We start from the raw sequence: 23827 nt of genomic DNA, 5'->3' as shown, positions 1-23827 counted from the left end.
AAATTTCTTCAGCAAAAGGGTGACTGTATTAGAACAGGCTGCCCAGGGAAGCAGTGGGATCACCGTCCCTGGAAGGAAGATGACTCCTTCAGTAACATGGTTTAGTGGTGGACCTGGCAGTCCTGAAGTGTAATGGTTGGGCTTGAAGGTATTTTCCAGCCTAGCTGGTTCTATAATTCTGTGCTTAAGTAGTTTAGTTTGGTGGCTGTGAACTTGGGCTATGCTTACTTAGAGTAATTGCTCTTCCTTCCCCATAGGAATGCAGCGGCTGTAGGCTAGTGGGAGGCTGCAGTTAAAAAGCATTTCAGTGTTGGCCACAGCCAGAAAAGCACTAGGCCAGCAACAGAAGATCTGATTTTTCATGTGTACCAGACCCTTGTGGGTAAGCCAGTCCATACTCACATGAGCTACCTTCACTTGTATGTTCAGTAGCAGGGACCATGGGGGGAGTTCCTTGCTCAGAAAGCACCCAGCTTTTACCCTCCCCTGGGGACTTTGCTCCAGCCATGACTCTCCAGGTAGTTTTGATTATTGCACCGCTTCTGCCACTGCAGAGATGCCCCAGGAGCGCACCAAAGGCCTAAGGGTAGATTTTAAAGAAGTTGCATGATGCTTAAAGGCAGCTCCAGCCACTGGGGAATGAAGCCCCATTGCAGTACTGTCCTTTTCCTCTGTTGCCCACAGAAATGGCATGGACATGTCTGTTTATAATGCTGCTTCTGGTTCCTGTTAAGGAGCTAAGGGAATCATGCCTGGTTTCTGCTTTGTGGACCTACGTCCTCCCAGTTGTGGTCCTGTGGTCACTTTCTTCTCTTAAAAGTTCTTGTTGGCAGCTGGAAAGAGCCTTCTGCTCAAAACAAACCCCTGCCATGGGGGGGTTGGACACCTTCCATTAGACCAGGCTGCTCAAAGCCCTGTGCAGCCTGGCCTTGAACAAAGCTAAACCAGAGGACAGCTCTGCCCACATCTCTTGCCTCAACCATGAACACCAAGGTTCATGCCTGAAGCATCAAGAATGTAACTCACTGCACATGGCTTCCTGCAGTCATGCTCACTGTGGTAATCCCCAGCCCCAGCTTTCCAAGATCAAGGTGGCAGGTTGGCCATGCCCAAGTGCCATTAGTCATTAGTGCATGGGGCCCCATGCACCTCAGTTCAAGCTCAAGTCCCTTAATTGAAATTGTTCCATTCTGTACCTTCTATCGACCCTACCTGTAGCGGGAGGCAAGAATTGGGCTGTGTTATTTCACAGACTCACCACACATTTGCTCCAGCAGGTCCCCATCCCTCTGGGGGCCCCAGCGCTGAACTCAGTACTCCAGGTGAGGTCTCACCACAGCTCAGTAGTTTCCAACAATGTCCCATCTATCAGCCTGTTCCGACTTCTACTTCTGTACGTAATAATCAAATTCCTAATACACTTAACATCCGAAGTGGGGGGAGCAGGCACAAAGTTCTCCTCTGGCTCTGCAGGCAGGAACTTGCCTCCCAGCCAGTAGCTAACCACCCCAGCAATTCACAGGTATCATTTAATATCTGAAACAATACTATAGGGGGAAAAGTTCTGGGATATGTAGTTTTCCACACACTTGGCAACTGGAGAGATTTCACTGAATGACACAAATTCTACAAGCAGCAGCCACAACCCAAGTCGTAGCTAGCTACTGCTTAACACCCTAAAAACCTCCTGCTTTTTGAGGGAAAATAGATCCAGCTACAAACAACAGCTTGTACCCATAATTAGGTAGCCATACCCTTAAAATTAAACCACGACAGGAACCCATTGTCACTTCAGTGAACTGGTACAAAGAAAGTACCTTGTTTATCAAGACTCGGGGGAGTTCCTACAGAGGCAAACATATCCAGAGACTGAAGTTAGTAACTGCTAACACACACAAGCATGGAAACCCCCCATTATCAACTGTCAAGGTCCAGAAAGAACCAGTCCTTCAGAAGGAAGCAGGCTGAACGTGCACCCCTCTAAGGACATTGGTGCTTCACAGGAAGCGCACACTGGGACTCGAGTCTCCACCACAACCCTGTTTTCTCAAGGCTGAATCGCTCACAAGCAGCTACACCTTGATGGCCTACAGCATCCTGCCACCCCAAAATGCTGGCTCACAGGTTCCATGCACTGAGAAACTGCACAGAGACAGTGGTCACAGGGACCGTCAATCGCTCCATCCAGCTGGAGTGACCCGAGCTCGGCTGATGGCTGCACAGAAAGCTGCCTGACTTCCCACCCTCCCTTTCACCCTTCCACCAGCCAAGATGAAGCTTCTTATTCCCGCACCAGGGTGACTAACCCTTCTCTCAGAAAGTCTGCACAACTCAACACATTATTAAAAAGTTTTATCTTTTACTGACCATCAGATGCCTGTTAAAAATCTGTTACCTAGCAACAACAGGAACCACTAAACCGGAACAGTCACAACTGATGATAATGACAACCACCAGAAGTCACAAGTAACAACCCCCAGACAGGGTCCAGCACCAGCTGGAATGAGTTAGTTGCCGCTCTCAGTGTCATTGCTCAGGCTTTCTGCAAGGTCACCTAACCCAGCTTTGCTCAGCGCCAGAACCAGGTTCTCAGGGGTGGCATGGGCGCCCTCCTGGTCCTGCCAGGCGACCAGCAGCTGCTTGGCTCTCATTTTCATGTCCTCACTGTCTGACTCGATCTGCCGGATGTCAGCATCCTTCATTTCCAAGTAGGGGGCCAGGGCCTTCCACTGCTCCCCAAGCCTGTTCGCAACTGCCTCGATCTGGTCGCCCGTCATGGCTTTGTCCCGCTGCACCTCTGGACCTGGGGAAACAAAAGAGAAAGAATCAGTGAGACACAGGGAATAGCTCCAGATACTGCAAATTCATCTTCCCTATCTGTCCTGGTTTAAACCCCCTATTTACTTACTATCAAACAGATGACTTACACCTTTCCTTCAGCTGTTAAAACTACTCCTGGGCTCTGAGAACAGACGGATTTCTACAGCTGCATTATCTGGGTTTCAAAAGGAACATTCCTTATTGCCTGTGACAAAGAATATTTGGGGTTTATGTTATCTCCCATTTGATTAAGAGAGAATTTCTAAAGCGTTATGTAGATCAGAACCACCTCCTCCAAATGAAAAGCAGGATTCTGATAGGCAGCCTGCAACTTTCAATACATGAGTCAACTATAATATTAAAAGACAGAGTGATCTTTAACATTTAATTGTATCTCAGACTTCTTTCAGTCACTCTGCTCAGCGTTAACCCAGGTAAAAACAGTTTGTGTCCCTTTAACTGTTACTGAAGCCTCATGTTCTTGTTAGCAGCAAGACTGAACAGGACAGCAGTAGCTTTAATACACAGTCAGTACTTTTAAGGAATTCTCTGTCATTCTGGCATGTAGATAAAACCATGGAATACTGTGCTCTGCTGAACAGCCAAGTGCTGCAGTGATTACACAGGTGGGTTTGCACATTTACAGCTTAGGTCTACAACCTATGGCTTACCACCTATGTTTCCTTCACACTTTAAAAGAAGAAACCCTCAAGGCTGAATTACAGTTAATTGCATTTAAGTTAATCCCAACCTGAAGAGCCAGCTGGCATAGAGTGGAAGTTTCAGCTCTCTCCAGTGCCATTTATCTGAACTAAACTCACTACATCGAGGAGAGGAAGATCACAAACAACAAAACAACAAAAGCACTCTGCTTGCTTCCCTTATTTCTAAGCACAGAGGACCACAGCTTTGCCATCTTTGCTTTATGGCAAGGTTTAAAGGAAGATGTAAGTTCCATGCAGCGAAGCTGTGCAGTTTGTTTGCTCGGGCAGCATTACGCTGAAGAGTTGGAAGCTTCCCTGCTATTGTCAAGAAGACTGCGGAAAAGGTCAGCTGCTGGACAAAAAAGGGAGACAGAAGAGAGATCCACAGAGGCCCACCGGAGGCTTTGCCACTCACAGAAAAAAATGTTTCAGCAAAATTGCCAGTGGTGGCCAGCGTGTGGCTTCCCTGCTCTGCATATCCCACCTACCCATGCTGGATGCAAGAGCTGGCACAGAGAGATGCAACACACAAGAGAGAATGTGCTGTGAGATGAAGGCAGGAGTGAGGATGGAAAGAGGCAGATCCACAGACACGGGAGACAGTGAAGGACACTTACAGGAGCACAACATACCAGGGTTACAGGCAAGAGACAAAATGGAAGGAGTAGTTCATGGAGAGGAATGAACAAGAGATGAGGTTTGTCAGGAAGGCTGCTCTTCTAACAGGGCAGCTTTTGCCTTTAAGTTATTTTAAATGAAGAGGAAGTAAAAATCTCAGAGTTGGACTATATCCATTACTGAAAGTTACATCACCACCCACTCCAGTGGGGGCTGGAGAGAGGCACTTATCTGTGGCAATTAAAGGGCAGAAAGAACAAGGAAGCAGGTCATGGAACACTCAAGGTAGGTTTTTACACAGCAATGCTGGCATTTTAGCTATATACACCTACTGACGCTGTAAACACCACCATGTAGCAGAAAAGGTGGAAGAGGCTCCTAATGAAAAGGCTAATCCAACTTCAACTAGTCGGATGCTTTCTGCACTGCAGGCCATGAGACCCAGAGGTTGCTATGGGTACCGCGTGCCCTGGGAAGGCTGTGCTTTGTGGTATGAATGCTGGTTAAGTCAGAAGCACTGACTGTTAAGAAACAGCTTCTACAACACACAGCAAGAGAGCTACTGCAAACACGCAGAACATGCAAATCTTACTTTCATTGTTTTCCTTTAATAAAGCATCATTATCTTCCTCATCTTCATCCTCGCCTGTTTTTATTTCTTCAGAAGGAGGCTACAATGAGAGAACTAAACATCACTGGATGAATTTTGTGTTTAAAGAGAAATTTTACAGCTCTATGACTGTCTGGAATGTGTGTTAGAATGGAAAACCTGAGATGATTCCATATGAGAACTAAAGACCCAGTCTCCCGTACCCCAGCCACCAGTAACAAGTATTCTAATAAAGCTTACTATTAACTAAAAAACCTAGTTAAAGCATCCACTGACTTCACAGGATTCTCTCCTTTTCATAACAACTACAACTAAGCATTACACACCTATGAACTTCCTATGAAACCACTACTGATAAGCGTGTTTTTCAAAAAGTCATTGCTCTTCATTAATTTTATTCCTCCCTCAGGAATTCCTCAGTTTTCTGTACTTCCAAGCTTCTTAAACGTGGCAAACAAATACACAAACAGCAAACTTCTCACTCTCCAATTTAGGTGTTGAACACTGACTCCCTCTTTGCCTGTGTTTCAGTCACAGGCCCTATCTACGTATCTGTTTCTTGCTGTAATATTTGGAACATGCCAGCTGCACCATGAGGAATACTGCATCAAGTGCTACCTTAATACATTAAACAGCTTTCCCCTCCCAGTAAAACTAAAACTGCTATTAGCATCTAGTTAACTGTGATGGCTGAACAAACAAAAGGGCTATATGTTGCAATCCAACCTTTACACCTTAGTAGTTCCACATTACAAACAAGGAAGATCTCAGATATGGAAGCATGGATTCAATCCACAAGGAACTACTGGCTTGTGTGCCAACTCAAAAGGTTTAGAAAACACTCCCTTCCCCAGCTGTTAGTTTCTCTTATCACTGCGTATAAGAGAGCTGAAGGACTCCTCCCTGGCCTCGAATCTGCACTGCTGAACATGCAAAGGGTCAACGCTTTACATTTACAGCTCCATGAGGTCTATTTCTCCTTAGATATTTTAGAAGTCAGGGACTCATAGAAGAGCTCTGGTAGAGAACCCTGCTGTAAAGCTGTGGTAACGCTCAGTGCCTGCCCTGGCCTTTTTACTGCCATCCCAGGAGCCACAGTCACCAACACGCATGAGCAGTGATGCCAGCTACACCTTCTGTGTGCGTTGCAACACGGAACCCAAGTCACAGGGTACAAATGTATTCCTGTCTACAAATGGGACTGCCACAGCTGGCTTTCCAGAGTACAAGGCAGAGCTCAGCACTTACTCGATTACTCAGTGTTGCTTAGCTTGCTGTTACTGGGATCTTCATAGATTAGACCAATTTTATTTGAAAGTTTTACTTTAGCACACAAGGTTTTTTTCTCTGTGTTTTTTTTCTCTCCCTTCCCTCCCATGTACCAAATGGACTGCAGAGAGACAAGCAGGATGTCAAATGAATTCAGCATTTATTATTGTAGGATGATATTACTTACAGGCAGCTCCTTGGCTAATTTGATTACCATGTTTTCTAGATATTCAGGTAAACTCTTGAATTGCTGGTTTGTTGGCTGGAAGAAGTGGGGACTTCTGCGTGCTAGAAGCCTCAGTGCTCTCCAGCCATAGTTAGAGTTGTTCACAGCCCTACAATAAAATACAGGCTTGGTTGGTAACAGTCTGGCATCTAGAAAAGCACAGAAAAAGATCTGTGGCATTTACTAATCAATATAAATCTGTCCAAACTTAGGCATTTTTTTGTACATGACTCGAGTCCTGCACAGATATTAGTAATGCAGAGAACAGTCTGTTTTCCTTTACCGATACATACATGAAAGAGATCAAGATGAAGTGAGACACAACAAAGATTCACGTACTTATACTTATTTTCAACCATATTTTCAGGGTCTGCTTGTTCAATAGCTTCTTCAAAAAATTCCTCCAACGTTGGCATATATTCCCTGGAAAAGAAAATGAAGGCGCTTAATACTCCTCACAATCTACTCTGAAGGAGCTGGTTTTGAATTCCTTCATACACACCTCAAGCTTATCCACTGAAGGAAAAAAACTCCCAACCCCAAACCATTCTACTCAAATTCAACAATTGCAAATAAGCAAGGAATCTGTTTGATATGTGTTGCTATAAAATGACTGCCTGATATAAAATCTGCTATGAAATTATTTGCTGATTATAGCCACTGAAGCGTACCAGTGGTCACTAGCACTGCCTGTTGTATGTGTTTAAACCTTCTGTTATACCAAAAGGTGACACGAACATGTTGGGAGAGTTTGGTGAAACAGGACAATGGGACCCAAGACAAGAATTGCGGCAATAGGGAAATGAGACTTTTAGAAAAATCACCTGTAACAACTCACTGGCTGCGTCAGAAACATGCTGCCACTCGCACAGCTCACAAGTGCTCCAGATCCCAAAGGGGCTGTTTCGTGCAATTTCACAAGACAAGTAAAACATGGCCTCATCAACCCTCACCCCCTATTTCAATGTCATCTGCTACCAGAGAAAGCTACATTGCCATTACTCCACAATTTCAATTATTTACGATCACTAATTTTAGAGGGGGAAAACCACGAGGCAGCTTAATGTTACACTGAACGATTCCATCTTAGTGGCTCTTCGACTTCATTAATGATGACCCTTATACCTTCTGCTGAAGGTACTTCAGTTAACGTACACTCAATACAGATCCAAAGTCTACAGGTATCAGGAGAAATAATTTATTTATTTGAAGTGGACTGAAAAGCACCTGAGCTCCTGGGCTCAGAGAGATGTGATCAATGGCATGAGGTCAAGGCCTGTCACTAGCTCGATTCTGGGACCAGTACTATTTAGCACCTTCATTACTGACCTACTGATGATGGGAGAGAGTGCACCCTCAGCAAGTTTGCAGGCAATGTAGAAATGGAAGGAGTGGCTGACAGACCAGAGGGCTGTGCTGCTATTCAGAGGCACCTCAACAGGAATCTCATGAAGTTCAAGAAGGGGAAACAACAATTTCTGACCCTGGGGAGGAACAAACTCAGGCACCAGCACAGCCTGGGGACTGACTGTCTCGAAAGCAGCTTTTAGAAGGGGTATTGGTGGACACCACCATGAACATGGGCCAACAAGGCACCCTCTGGCAAGGAAGGCCAGCAGCACCCTGGATTGCACTGACAAGAGGGTTACCAGTAGGTCAAGCAAAAGGATCCTTCCCTTCTACTCAGCACTGGCAACATACATCTGGAGTGCTGCGTCCAGTTCTGGGCTCCCCAGCATAAGAGACATGGGTCAGTGCAAAAGGCTGTGCATGGACAGGAACATGTAACATCCAAGAAGAGGGTGAGGGAGCCAGGACTGTTTACACTGGCGAAGAGAGGGAGCAGGAGCAGTAAATAGCTGATGTGGGCAATAAGGAACAAAGAGGCTGGACACTACCCAGTGGAAGTACAAGCAGCAGGTGGCACAAATCAAAATACAGGAAATTCTACTTCAGCATCAGAAAAAATTCCCCAACTTTTCTGTGAGGGTGATCAAACACTGAAAAGGGCTGCCCAGGAAAGCTGTGGATTTTCCACTCAGTTTGAAACCTGACTGGAGAAGACCCTAAGCAACACACTCTGGTTGACCCTGCTGTGAACAAGAGGGTGGACTAGGTGAACTCCAGAGGTCCCTTCTGACCTCAGCTCTTCTGTGATTTAAAAGACAGTATTTATGGCTCATATGGGACATATTAAAGAGCTGACTGATGTTTCTGCTCTCAGAACAACTAGTGGTTGCTTCTGAAAGGTATTCAAGCCAGTACATAAGGAACCATGACCTAAAAAATAATAACAGAAATAATATTCACTATGATCAGGATAGTGATTTGTGGCTTTGAAGACTGCAAGCAAGAAATACAGATTACTCAAGAGCTGTAGATTACTGTAAACCAAGATTATCAGTGGTGCAAAGCGAACTCATAATGATCTGTGGTTCTCCTTAAATGCTTGACAGAGCACAGCTGCTTCTACAGGTGAACCTTATAATCATTTGGGGCAGGGAAAGCACACTGGTCTACAAATCCACTTTAACTTTGTTGTGAAAATCTTGTTTTGCCCAGGGAAGCATTGCCTCATGCCTGTTTAAGTGTAGTTTTATCACTGACTAGCAGAACCAAAGCAAGCAGCTTGATAACCCATTTAGTTTGAATCCTGCTATATTATCCCACAAACAGCTATCTAAAAAGATGACAAGGAAGGAATGATTACCCCATTTGAATGAAGGCATGAGGAACCAAGGCAACAAGTTAGTCACCTGACTATATTCAGTCACAAAGTCTATAACAGAGCTTAGAACCGAATCCAGACCCCCATGGATCTTCTCCTTCCTGTTTACCATGGCATGCACTGTCTTGGTTTATCTCCCTTTGTTTAGTTTTATTTATTTATTTACTTGAAGAAGTTGCAGCACAATACAATCATGCACAGGGAATCAAAACCTTGGCTTCCAGACACAACTCCACCTTTAGTCCTTGGCCTAGTAAATGCAAGTATCCTGTCAGAGGCCTTCCTGCACATCCCAGCCTCACAAGAAAGGAGGGCACTTCCTCCACATAGCTCCCAACCTCCACAAAAGCAATTCCCCCACTCACGATGTCAGCACAGCTGGCACCCCTCCCCAGGCACCCAGCCTTTACAGCCACTACTAGCAAAGCTCTCTTTGGGAACTGTCCCATTCCTTTTCCAGATTTTCATACTAGGTATCACATCTGCACAAAAAAGGATTATGCTATTTATAACAAAGTTACACAGCAAAGTACATTTTCAGTATTTCCTACAATTGTGCAAGCAGAAGGGATAAACAATAATTGTATTTTTCTACATCTGCACCACTACTAGATCCAGTATGCACCAAAACAATGCTTGCTGGCCGATTTCCTCTCATCCAGTATTGTTCAAAGCACATGCCTCTTTGGCAAACACAGCCAAACAGCATGCTAACTTCATTACAGCCACACTTGGCAACCTTCCTTTATTATATAAGGTAATTAATTAGACAATCATGCTCTACAAAAATCGGAGTTTCCATCTGTTTTTCAGCTTATTTTACTTTACTAGGCAATGAAAATTACTGACAGCATAAACAGTAATGAAGAAAACTGTAAGGAGATTCCAAGATTAAACACTATCGATGAAAACTTTACGGACATTTCAAGACAAAGATTCATATAACCAGCTCCTCTCCAAGACACGCAGTGAAATGGCATACCATATAAGACCATCTTACATACTTTCCTCGTGCCAATTTTGTAATGATTGTAATTTCCTGTATAAGTTGAGTACTGAAAGTTAGCATTAGACATTTAGAGAATGACATACCATTTTTTACCTACCTACTCTCCGATTTACAAGCTTCCATGTTATCAGGACATAAATTCCAAAGGCGGGTCAGCTCCTCACTGAAAAGAGAAGCATAAACACATGTCAAACTCTCATTCATCATTCTATCGCTTCATGTTCCATCATTTACCACAGACATATGAAACAGTACTACAGAAATTTTCACCTCAGGGCCTTTACAATAAAGCATACCATACAAACCTTGTGATAATACATATTAGGAATTAGCAGAAGTGACAGAAAACGTATCTGAGGTTTCATACAAGGAAAATTACGTGCTACATTTCTGTTAGAATCTCCTGCTGATCTGTGGTCAGCAACAGTAACAAACTCTCTTTCCAAGCCAGCTAAGGTCAGGCCATACTGTTTTGATAAATGAAATAATTTATCATTATCTTTTTCAGAAGGGACATTTTACTAAACATCCACTAGTCTTGAAATTCAAGGTCAAAATTTCTACATCTAGGCTAGGTGAACTGTTACAATAATTAGACTGTAATTTCTCCAAAAGAAGGAAGTGAGAAAATACACCACTTAGTGTGTATGGCACTTTTATTGGAGAGGGCCTATCAAGAAGATATCATTACCCTAGGGATAAGATATCAGTGGATGTTATTTTAAAACCCATGGCACAGGAACATTTTCAGCAAAACCATAAAGAGGACAGAAGTAATGAAACTGATCCAACAAGTAAAACCCATGGATTTTCAGTCTGTAAATTACAGACTATTTAAAAGGGATCTACAAGAGATGATTATAAAGAAAGGAAGCCTACTGCGAGTTTTAAAAGAATGACATATTCCATGGCTGTTCTTTTCTGGCAGCTCCAAAAGGAGGAAGTTTGAAAATTACTGACTAGAAACACATAGTGTCAAAAACCCCCACAAAACTCCCCCAAACCAACCAACCAACTGAAACCTGTAATGAAAAAAAATTACCAACATACTTCCCCATAAGGATTTTTTTATTTGGTCCTTTTCCTAAGAAGTCCTCTGGAGCTGGCCTCTTTCTCACAGGCCTCATTGGCTTAGAATCAGGAGGTCTACAGGAAAAAAGATGCTCTTTAGCATCAAACCAATAATATTTAAAGAACAAAATCAAGCTATTTCAGATAATACCCAGTTAAATCATAATGGAAGTATTCAGAAGGACTGAGATTCTAGTAGTGGAAGAAGGTAGGGGTGAGAGGAGAGAGAAGGTAAAGTAGGGAAAAGGAAAGAAATTTACCAGACACCAAAATTAGTTCACTCACAAACTGAAAGGTTTATCAGAGTCCCGATACAGAAAAAGCAGTAAATCACATTTCTGCCAGCAGCACATACTAAGAATGATCTACCCTGCTGCTGGGATCATCTGCTCTATGATTGCAAGTTCTTTTCCCCCAGGTGCACCTGATTTCATGGGATCAGAGAATGGAGATCCCAGACCACTGAAGTGAGGGTAAGACCTACCCAAGCTGAAACTCTGGCTGAGATCTAAAGAAGGAGACAGAACATTTATAAAAGTCAAATTTTGTAATTTTACTTTACAACCCCTCTGCAACAGTCATTTCTCTCTTCTCACAGCCCCCCTCCCTTTTTTGCAAACAGTTAAAATCATGAGGAGGTGGCTCCACCTGATCTCTCCACAAAGGGAAATGTGCAATGAGATCATACCCCAGATGTTCATTACCACAAAGAGCCTAAAGTCTGTGTGCAGACTGAAGGAGGATGAAGAGGAATGTTTGGTCACCACCTCACAATAGTCAAGTAGACGTATGGAGTCAGAGTGTAAGTTTTGCCACTAGCTGGTAACCAATTACACAGCAAACCTTTCAGTGGCGAAAGCCACCTAATCATAATTTCCTTTGAGGTAGGTAAGTGATCACCACCAAGTGGCAAGCCCAGTAACTAAACAGCATAAGAGGAGAACTGTTACACAAAATTCCAGGTCTGCTGCCCCACCAAAGCCATACTGCTAAAGGCTTTGCTAGAGGCAATCCAAAGCGATACATGGGCAAGTCAGGCACCAATGTCTTAAAGCTAGGGTCTGCCTCAGTCACTGGATGCTTGGAATTAAGGGAACAAAATGTTGCCATGAGACAGTGAGGAATGCTCTCCTGAAACTTCATACATTCATAACCACCTCTTCACTGACATAATGAAGCCTTGAGACTTTTTGGCAGAAATCTAAGAGCCTTCTGCACACACGGAAGGAATATCCAACTAAACAAATCTTAAATTTGTGTGAATCATTAATGGTCATATACATTGTGGGTACATACTCTAAAGCTGAACCACCATCTCAAACAAAAAGCAGGCATTGCTTCATCATTTTCATTATTATTACTTACATAATAATAATCATATTATTACTTCATAATAGTTACCTTTCTTTGACAAAGCTTGGGCAGCCCTCATTTTTCCATGAGTTCCAGTTTTCTTCAGTATTTAATATATGCTGGAGAAACATAATATTGCACATTATTAGGGTCATAATAACCTTCAGAATTGAACCCAAAGTTTTTAACACAGCTACTAAAATGAAGGGGAAAATTTTGTTACAGTGTATTTCAGTCACTGTTTTGAGAGTCATCAGTATAATCTTAAACAGAGGCTTTAGTTTATTCCAAAAAGCGTATCTTCTCTCTTCAATAACTGTGGGAAAGGCTTTACTTCTCCTTCTCTAAACAAGAAAATAGATGCAACCGAACTAAAAGAAAACAGGAAAGCAAGATGTCACACCTTTTAGTTTTGTTTTTTAATTTCACCTGCATCTTACTCCCATGTCTTTGGGCACAACACTCCTTTCTGCAAAGGAGTTTCAGTAACCACTGCCTCCTATTGGCAGCCAAGCACATATATGCACATTTCCACTTCTCCCCAGGAGAAGGAAAAGCACATTAATAAAAACATGCGGAAAATAAGACTAAAATAAAAAGATGTTATGTCTTTTACGGAGATGAGATAGAACTTCTCTCAATTACTACATATGTATCCCAAAAGCTAATTTATGCACTACATAGATTTGTTCAGACAGGCACCAAAGTACTTACTTCTACCATCTTCGAGAATCTTTCCCCATCTGGAGGATTTTCTGAAAGAAGCTACAATTGGGAGGGAGATAAAAAAGTTAACTTTTTGCATTGTATTTGTAGCAGAATACATATAAAAAAAACCCACAAAGAAAACTGTGGCTACTGCTTCAAAGGTGCTTGATACAATATTACATGCTAGATATTCCTTCATGTAATTTTTATAGAAGTATCTACTGTACCAACCTGGTAAACCGCTTTTGTAGTATCTTCAATCCAAAGTGACTGCTCATCTGTAAGAACATAGTTCGAACTGGAATTGGGGAAAAGAAAAATAATGAAAAAAAGTGTCACTAAATCAGCTTACTTAAAAAAAAAAAAATAAAATTGAAGAGTTTACTGCACATCAAAATAACACTGAGGACACATCATTTACACTACACACTTTCTGAGGGGTGTTAGAGAGGCTCTGAAGAAAGTACCCTGAATGTGCTCTGGTCTGGTCCCATGGACTGACCACTTCCTAGTGTGTGGAGTTAACTAGATGTGCTTGTGGAATATTCTTTCAAGTTTCATCCAACAGGAAGTCCATTTGCACAAATCAAGATCACATCTTGATGTTGGGACCAAAGCACAGCAAGTGTGCACAATGAAAAGATTTAAAATAAAAACCCCAAAACAACCCAACTCTTCTAACCCCAGCAAAAGCTGGTTGTCCTGTAGACAAACAATAGTAAAAGAAGCCAACTAATCTACCAGCTGTATACAGAATACACACCTTGAATATCTCAAAGTGTAAAATCTATATAGCACAACCTGAAGTCATTCAACAAGTCGCTTGGTACACTAGAATTATAATGCAATCAGTAATCAGAAGTGAAAAGAACACAGAAATAAATCCAACATGGCGCATTTCACACCCAAGCAGAGACCAGAACTTTTCTGAACACATAAAAAACCCAACCAGATGAGAATCTAATCTTTGTTTTCCACTGGTCCAAGAAGAATCAATTTAAAACATAACCATCAACATTCCCTTTAGTGCTCAAAAGCAACATAACACCAACCAGCTTTTAATGAAGCACTGGATACCTTTAATAGCAAATATGAACATGATCATGTGGAAGAGAAACTTCTTCCCTCTCACGGCTGGCACTCACCTTAACCAAGCTTTCACGGCCCCTACCTCTCTGATACCCCACTATACTCACCAATTTGGCAGAAAACTAACTCTGCAAAGATGAACAGATTGGGTTCTTTGTTGGCTGAGTAAACTGCACAAATTTGCATAAGTCTAATGAGCACTAAAGCCCCAGCAAGAGAAGAGAAAGAATTACGCAGAGGAGCAAAGAAAGGCAAGAATGAGACCTCCGCTTTCCTGCTGTAAAATAACTTCAGCCACATCCTGCCTCAATGCAAGGCTCTGCAGGTTTCACAAGAACCTTGGACCAAGTAGACAAACTCTTTGAAAATATTTTGAGATATCTCCAAGTTTTTAGCTCCCATTCCCAAAACACAAAATATTTCCACATTACCTTTTAAATTTGACCTGTCCTTTCAGGTACTGAAAAAGTATTAAGTACTGCAACAAGATGTGACGGCGAAAGTTACTGTCACTCAGCTGTAAATCCATCAGCTAAATAAAAAAAGAATTATACATTAAAGACACCAGACACACAAAAGCAAAGAAGTCCAACAATGTTTTGTGGTAAACACTATAGAGAATAAATTTACAAGATGATGGCAAGTCATTACAGAAGCTCTATTTAGTATCACACAAGTTTTCAGGACATCGCTTCACTTTGAACTGAACAAGAATTTGGAAAGCCAGATATTCCAATATAAGGACAGCTTCCTCCCTTTTCCTATGAACTACTGCCTACAGCATCAGGATTTGGCTATCACTGAAGCATTAACTCTCATCAACACAGTGATACACTGTTAGGTTTCTAGCCTGTGTCCTGCAACATGACAGATAGGACAAAGTGAACACCTAAGATTCTCTGAAGAAGGCCTTTGACTGCTGGGTGTTAATAAAGCAACTGGTTTTGTATTTTCTCTACCTCGTCGTTTTAAAACTGCAAATACACAGGTCAAAGGATTTTGACGAATTTACCTACTCTTCTATCACAGAAAAACTCATGCTGCACCACGACTTGCTTTTTGTCATCTACTAATGCATGCAATTAAAAGTTAAAGTTACGCATTATTCCGAAATGAAAACAACAATTTCAGTATTAAATCCAACAGAGCATTGTATTTTAACTCAATATTAACAGAATTAAAACCTCTCAAGATCTTTTTCAAAGCAATTTTAAACAAGGCCATTATGAGGCAGAAAATACAGTTAGCACATCAGCCAAGTTTTGGAAATGTAATTCTAAGAGGAATAAAACCCCAACATGTAACAATACAAATAAAATGCAATAAATAGGTCAGCTTTACTGCAGAATCCCATTCCAGAAACAGTAGTTCATGAATCACCAATTAACAGAGGCAATATGCAAAAAGAATCAAATGAAAAAGAATACAATAAATCTATATAAAGTGATCAAACAATGTAATGGGATATTCAGAGAAACTGTGGAGTCTCCATCTGTGCAGACATTCAAAACCCAGCTGGATGTAGTGCTGATCAACATGCTCTGGCTGAGAGCTTTGAGCAGAGAGGTTTAACTAGACAGCAGTTCCTTCCAACCTCAACTACTGTGTGATTATGAGAAAAGAAATCACATACCTTTTCACTAGTTAAGAACTTCGCAAAATATACATGTTCTCCTCCTGTTTTTAGTTCTTCCAACTTTTTTCGGGAAGCCTGAGTGTCATCCAGTTTGTAACTTTTGAAAACAGCCAAAACTTCTTCCGAGTACTATAAAACAGTTATTTACCACATTGAAAATAATACAAAAGCTTTGTAGTTAGAGAACCACACTAGACTTAGTGCCAAGCAAGTAAAATAATTTTTAAACTTGCTACCAGCTAGCTGAAACAACCCATTTGCCACCAATATGTAGGGCTTCTCTGGCCACCACAAATGACAGTGAAAGCCTTATTTATCATTTCAGAGCATCTAATAATTTAGAATACTTAAAATATGCTGTTATGGATTGTGAACAGTACACAAGTGCTTTTGCTGTATAGATGTTAAAAGGAAAAAAGGTCCACATGAAAACAGTGCTATATTACACTCAGTTTAAGTTGTTCAGAATATATACAAAAAAAGGTACAGACATGAGAGTTAAATTTGAATTCAGAGCCCTAAAGGCGCAATGAGATAAAACTTTCAGCTGAAAGAATTAAGCCTGGTTTTGCTGAGTTTCTCTGGACCACACGCTGGGGCTTTTGTTGGGTTCCCTGCCCCAAAGCTGAAAATGTAGACCTCATTGACCAGATTTATATTAGAAGTCTGAGCAAATGTTATGTTTTATTACCAGAACACAGAGAATGAATATAAACAAAAAGTCTCAGGCTTCTTATTTAGTAAATATTGAGTGGCAAATTGTGAAGAAACAGCAGCTTAGCAATAGACCATCCTCAATATTCATACTAAGCAAAACTGAAACAGCTGGCTGAAGGGACATTCTCTTCTATTTGCTCCATTAGGAACCTATCCTCTTTAGGATCCGACTGGGATCAATATGACTATTCAAAACTAAGATTTAGGACTAGGTAGGACCATTTATCTTATTGGGGGGGAGAAAAACAAACCCAAACAAGTTCTGCTTTTGCAGCTAATAAATCACAAAAAAGTTACTTCTGACACTGTTGCAACACATGAAGTCTGTTATTGAATTACACAAGTTTTTTGGGGGGGTTTACTGCACATCTTAATATATTGTTTACTGTCAAAGGCTTGCTTCAGAAAACAGAAAAATGTATTTTGTCTTGTGCTATTATTTGTCAATGGCACAAGCATTTGAAGTGTTCTATCCTTATGCACTCGCTCTCCTACTTGTGTAAATGGTGATTTTTTTAATTAGGCCTGATGACTGAAAGCATGAACTCAGTGTTACCTTAAGGAAAGTTTTCCATGAGACCTTCTCATAGCACTGCACAGGATTTCTAAAATAATCTTGAAGCGACCAGAATTTTCTATACAGGTTATAATCTATTGGAATGGAACTGGGGAAAAAACAATAAATGAAAGCAATGTATTAAATTAGAATCTACACAGGAACATGCAATCACAGAAAATATGATTCACTTTTGTAAGTGAAATGCAGACAATAGTGAGCCCTAACAGAGAAATCTGTAATTCAGAATTTGTCCCTAAAGGAATTTTCAATCCAGTACTGTATTTTCTTACCATTAAAGCAAAAATAGAAAAAGGGATTTTAGGAGTTTTTCACCATCTGGGTAATGAAGGGGAGCACAGCTTTTTCTCCTAAAAGCATATATAGCATGTACTGATTACATCTTACCAGAACAAGCTTTGTCAAGGTAATTGGAAAAACTGCCAAAGAGAATAGCAGTGGTTCTCAGTCTCGGTATGCAACTTTTTCCAAACAAACGATCTGTATATTTCTTTCTCTTCCAGGCAACTCCACTTAAACAGATCAAGACACTGCTAGGTTGTAGCTAATCTTGAGCAGGCAGGAGGTAAGTAGAGTTCCAAGCACAACATTTAAGGATATTTCCCAAACAGCTCCTTTCACTTTGGAAAGTTTTCTCTCAACTTTTAAAATTGCTGCAAGCTCACCAACTTGTTGGTGCTTCATCATCTCCCATTTCACCTTCTTCTACATCCATTCCTTCTTCTCTCTCCTCGGTGTGCTAATAGGAAAAAATAATGTAAGACTTATATAAATACCACTGTTATTTGCATACAGCTCTCACAGTCTTATTTTAAACAATCTATTACACTTCAGATCAGAAAGCTTAAGCTGGTACTTCAAAAGATCTCTAAAATATTATTCCAGTAAAACACATAACAAATTCCTGTTTTAGCACCTTACTACTCTGCAATTGTAGCCTGACTTCTCTTGGAAAAAGCAGAAAGGGAAAAAGCAGAAAGGACAGCTCTATCCTCCATACACTGTGGGAAACAGTACAGGCAGTGACAGTGCTTATCCCTCACAATCAAATCACCTTTTTTCCCAGCAAAGTGTGCACAGTCTAATGTACCAGGTAACATGCCTATTTCCAGAATCAGCAGCTTGGTCTAGGAGAGCAACAACCAAATAATGAACATACAGTTCTGATTATTAAGCACATGAGCATGTTTTTGTGCTAACAGCCTAACAGGTTGACTGCAGAATGAATGAAAAACGACAAAGGAATTTTCACCTTCTGTCCTAGAGTGCTCTCATGTTCATTGGTATTGAAGACAGTGACATTTTCCAGGTTAAACTGGCTCTGCAAGTTAAGTCCTATGAAAAACAAAGGGCCAGTCTTAGAAGCTGTGAAGTTCATATGCAATCATATGCAAGTTAGTTGTTTATGAGATGCTGACATTAAATTCTCAGAAACAGCATTTAAAACCTGTGTTTAAGGTAGAGACAATAACTAAGATGCAAGTGCAAACTGGATTTGGTGTGTTACCATCATAAACTTAGAAGATTCAGCATATTTAGTCTTTGTTAGATGTTAAGTGTAATACAATGCAAAACAATTCTCACCTGACTTTTCTGAAAGCGGAAATAACCTAGCCAAGAACAGCTGAATTCTTCCACAGAAGACTGTGTTTTGTGACTTAGATAATCTTCTTAGGAGGTCTAAATATTATAAAAATGTAAAGAATGTTAGTGTTTATTCCTCTTCTAATTTGTCACATGCTAGAATTTAAGACTTGCTAATCGCATGAATTACATAGCTAATGAAAGGAAACCAAGATTTGTAAATTTAAACACTAGTAATTTTCTCAGACTGGCCATATTTTTTCCAAATGCATTCTACCAATTTTCCCAACACCTTCAACAGCAGTAGAAAATAAGTTCAAATGAATTCTACTCAAATCAGCATTTGGTATGGGCCTTGTCACTGCTGAGGAATATTTTTTGGATGCTCCTAACAACCGCCACTGATGAAGAGATTTCCCCAAGGTCAGAACAACTTTTACATTAATCAGCAATACTCAAGAATATCTGCTGTGTGATGAGCCTTTTAACTTGATTACTTATTGAATACATCTGAATGTAAATCCAATTATTAAACTTTCTTCTATCTGCTAAGATAGGGAGTTCTTTAATTCCTGACCACCCCCCTGAAAAACTCACCATTGCACATTCGTAGCAAGTAGTTTTTCCCTGCAGAGTAAAATGTATTCTGAAATGGAGTAAAGATATATAGCTCATTAGCAGGTCACATAACTTTCTTGAGAAGATTTTCATTCAATCACAAGCCATAAGTAAGTATGAGTCATTCCTACTACTGCCTCTATATTAGCACCTTCCTTTAAGTCAGCAGGTTTCATGAAAAGCCGACATAAAAGAAACAGTCCCGTAAATTCCAAGAAAGCTTAAGCCACATTGTTTAAATCCAGCTTCCATACAGAAAAAAAAACGTGACAGTGAACTGAAAGCAGCAGAAAGCAGCACCTGCTTTCTTTTCTGGAACACACTAATTTTTACTCATTGCTTTTATTACTCCATGCAAAAGTATTAAGAGTATTAATAGTACCAGTAACCTGGCAGTAGAAGAAAGAAATGGAGTTTATGAATATATCAGGAGACAAAATACTAGCTGAAACAGAACATCCTGAATAAATGCCTATGGGAAGTAGTCCTGGTTAAGAAATCAGAGAAAATTGAGTGATTTTTAAGTGCTACCTACAGAGTTGCATTCCTGGCACTACTGATAAAGAGCAAACCAAGGATACTGTGATCCAAGGTTTCTTATCATCTTGGAATAAAATGCTGGCAGGTTAGGACTTCTGTCTGAGACCTGGAATTCCCTCTTTAATTAAGAGTGGCTGCAGCAGCCATTCTGCTGCTATAGCACCATGGCACAGCAAGAGCATAAAACCCTCACACAGGCCTCAAAACTGATTGCTCCTCAAGAGCAGAAATACTTTAGGGCAACATATTCACTGTTGCTATAGTCCTGTAAGGGAAAGCTCATTAAGAAAGTGACCAAGAAGACTTCTCCCCCTGTCAAATTAGAGGTGGAAGAATCTCCTTCAGCTCTGAGGAAGAAGCTGAACAGCAAGTCAACAGAGAAGGTACTCATGCAGGTTGTGCATTATTTCTAGTTTCTAAATGTGACAAAATCTGCATAGTGTAAAAAAAAAAAAAAAACCAAAAAAGAAAAAAACAGTTGGAAATAAAACAATTATGACTTTTTTTTAATTATTGATTTTCTGACCTCTGCTGCCCAGAAATTTAAGCCTTGAAACAAACGTGATCAATGCTGCTATTTTAACAGAAGCAGATAGAAAGACAGTTAAAATCTGTATGTAAAAATGGTTCAGGCGGACAGAAGTTCTGGTACAACTATATCACATTTTGGAAAAATACCCACTGATTTCCACGTAGCAACATTCTTCTCCACAAAAGTGAAAATTCTGTCACACTGATCCAAGGGCAGGCAATCCAGAACATCCCCCAGAAGCACAAAAGGGGTTGATGCAGTGCAGATACCTATGAGGAACGGGGAACATTTTATTAAGTGAAGTTGAACTGAAATGCAATAAAGATGCATGGTAGCTGAGAGATATTATGTTAAAATAAAAAAGAAGAAAAAAGTTCTCCTGGGTTTCTACAAATCATAACAGAAGAAAAAACAATAATAAAAAGCTTGGGCTGAAGTGTGAACTTCCAATACAGCTATTTCTGTATGTACACACATGCAGATGAGCTTTACAAGAGCCTTGCATTAATATAAAATAAGTAATAAAGAATAACTCTTGTAAAAACCTCAAAGTCAGAAACAACATCACATCTTTTTGCAGACTGCAAGTGGACTCCTTCAGACTTCTAAGTCCACAGATCGTTACACTACACACACCCATGAAGTCCGAGTCTTTTCTTGATGTGAAGCACCACTAAAGCAGTGCACCAAGACAGTCTACCCATGCTCTGTAGTTAGGCAATGTCTGCATTCCTTATAATCACAGATCTTGTTATTCTACAGGTCATAAAACACATATGTAGTTGAGCTGTACTTATTAAAAAAACCAAGTATTTGATGCTTAATATGAACAAATAAAGGGAAGATTGCAAAAGCCTCTTCAGAAAAGGTTAGAACATTGATTTCTGACAGAAAGGGCAGTTATACAAATGCATTCAAGTATCTAAAAACCAGTCCTGTACTGACAGATACAATCTGAGCAGAGATATCCAGGAAGAGTTATTTCTGGCTCTGCCAGCAACTGACAAGAGAAACCTACAAGTCACTTAACCTCTCTGCTTCAGTGGGCTCATCTCTAAAATGATGATGGGAGACTTCTAAGCATTTTTCAGTGATGGACAAAGACAGAAAATGCTAATTATGTTTCAACTAAACTCATGCATCTTCCTCTATTAAAAAAAAACAGAACAAACAACACAAATGTTACACATACACCTGAATTTAATTAGAAGTCATTCCTCTCATGGAACAGACTTCATAACCGCTAGCATAAGGGCCACATATTACCAAAGCTAACTGCTGCAGATAACTTACAAAAAATAGGATTTTAAAATTCCCCTAATTGGTCCCTAAAACTGCCAACAAATTTGAGAAAAAGGCGCTCACCTTCTGTGACTCCATTAATAGCAAGAGAAATAATTGCCAGGAGATTTTCACATGGAGCTTTGTTTATCTAAACAAACAAGACAGTGTTACACTTTGGCTATGCTGACTTGAATACATCTAACCAAACTGAAATCCTTGCTTCCAACTAGGCATACTTAAAACAAATACTGACATTCAACTTCCCAAAACTTCTATCTATTAAATTAGACATGTCAGTTAACATTATGAAGTTTTTATTGAGCAACATTTCTTGATCGCTTCTAGCTGTTAAAGACCCTACAATATCTACTGTCTAGAGAGAGTCATTTACCTCTGAAAATTAGCATAACACATTCAGCCTGCATTCAAGCAACAGCAATAAAAACAGTATTTGATTCTTTTCATCATTCTTTTCAGTTGACAGGCAGCTTTGTTACATTAGTAACAGATAACCCACTCCACCCCATCCTTAAACGTTCAGCTGCAGAATAACGCATATTTATGAACTAGAATTTTAAGTAGCAGACTTTCATAAGAATTACAAAAAACTGCTGGAAAAGGCTAAGTCAGCAGCTCTTGCTATATTGTGGTATCCGTAAAATACTGCCATTCTGTCCAACCTTCCAATCATCTATATACCATAATAAGGTATGTCTTACATACCTCATGTTTTTAATACACAATATGTCCTTATACTAAAGTAAGCTGTTATTAATACATTAACTTGCAAACAGAAATTTGAGCTTTATCAAGAAATAAGCTGTAGCCGTTTAAAGTACTTACTATTTCTTCTTCTACAATAACTCTAAAAGCTTGATCCAAGGTACACTTCTTTTCATTTTCACTGCAAATGCAAACATTCCACACCAGTTAATAACAACTATTAAGGTAAAGATTACTAAAAAGGTACCTGAATAGGCACCTTTTAAAACCAAGTAGCATTTGCTTACCTCCCGGGAATCTGGTTAAATGCGTTCAATAATGGCTTGATACTTTTGACGTTCAAGGCCTCTCTGGTGGATGTCTACCAATAAGTAAAGAAAGAAAGCTTACAAAACCAGTACAAAACCAGACAAATCTCCTCCTTCCTCTATTTGACAGTGGACGGAAATAACAAGGAATCTATTTGCCAGACACTATACAGCAAATAAGAAGAGCCTAGGAAATTAGCCATGTGAGCTAGCAGCCCATCACACCCCAAACCTGGGCTAACAGTGTGGTGAAGGAAAACACAGACAAGTACACTGTTGCAACTGACACTGCATCTGCACCAGCCTCAACTGTGTTTCCCCCTACCCTACCCTACCACCCCCCCAACAATTTCACCTGCCTTACAGGTAGTTTATGGCAGCCTGGGACATGACTCCTGCTGACGAGTTGGTATAAAAATTACTGTATCTTGTAATGAAATCAATCTTACAGCACCAGGTGCCTGTGCCTCAAATACTCCTGCGCAAACCTCACCCCTCTGTTCAACAAACTGGGCCACAAACGGTGGTCTCCAGAAGTCTGAGCACACATCCAGCCCCACCTGCTCTGGGCAAGGAAAAGCATCATTCAGCAGAGGCGCAAAAGAGACAAGCATAATAAGCAACGGACGTTTTGCTGCGGAAGTGATGCCATAATTTCATTTTATTTCACATTAATATTAATTAACTAAAGAGCAGATCCTCCTTTTGGTGGGCCGGTATGAAACGCTGTCCCAAAACTTATATAGCTTTATTTCAGCTGCACTGAACATTCGTTAAAGGAGACCCGGGGCTGCGGGCTCAGCACTGGGCCCAGCTCCGGGCCCGGGCCCGGGCCCGGGCCCGGCCCCGAGCCCGGCCGGCGCGGCGCGGCCCCTGAGGCGGAGCCCTTCAGCGGAGCCCTTCAGCGGCGCGCAGACACAGTGACCCTCCCACCCGAAACCAGACGAGCGTGTCTATGGGGCCCGGCCGGGCTCACCGTGAAGCGGTGCCGCGCCTCGGGCAGGCTGAAGAGCGGCGGCGACATCTCTCCGGCTCAACGATGCTCCGCGGCGCGGCCCAATGACGCCATACTTCCCCCTCCCGCCCGACAGCTCTGCGTACAT

General features: G+C 41.0%; 1 protein-coding gene across 2 annotated transcripts; it reads right to left on the bottom strand.

Annotated features, from left to right (window-relative positions):
• Nucleotides 1–2339: 2339 nt before the first annotated feature.
• On the bottom strand, nt 2340–23827 carry THOC1 (THO complex subunit 1). 2 transcript variants are annotated; one of them, XM_065668090.1, is made up of 22 exons: nt 23701–23827; nt 22704–22777; nt 22537–22597; nt 21775–21841; nt 20560–20678; nt 19317–19365; nt 18720–18815; nt 18388–18470; nt 17801–17874; nt 17115–17223; nt 15839–15970; nt 14637–14737; nt 13348–13414; nt 13123–13173; nt 12457–12527; nt 11540–11563; nt 11035–11130; nt 10082–10147; nt 6587–6670; nt 6209–6356; nt 4735–4813; nt 2340–2803 (listed from the first exon to the last, which is right to left on the bottom strand). In XM_065668090.1, exons 1-22 carry the CDS (start codon nt 23746–23748, stop codon nt 2508–2510), a joined length of 1995 nt encoding a protein of 664 aa, XP_065524162.1. In that variant the 5' UTR covers nt 23749–23827; the 3' UTR covers nt 2340–2507. The 2 variants fall into 2 exon arrangements, with proteins under 2 accessions (XP_065524162.1, XP_065524163.1); XM_065668091.1 differs by lacking the exon at nt 11540–11563.

This window comes from Lathamus discolor, chromosome 2, assembly GCF_037157495.1.
Source record: "Lathamus discolor isolate bLatDis1 chromosome 2, bLatDis1.hap1, whole genome shotgun sequence".
In the NCBI taxonomy this organism is placed as follows: Eukaryota; Metazoa; Chordata; class Aves; order Psittaciformes; family Psittacidae; genus Lathamus; species Lathamus discolor.
The sequence above is the reverse complement of the archived record's forward strand: the minus strand, read 5'-3'. Positions and strand labels throughout refer to the sequence as shown.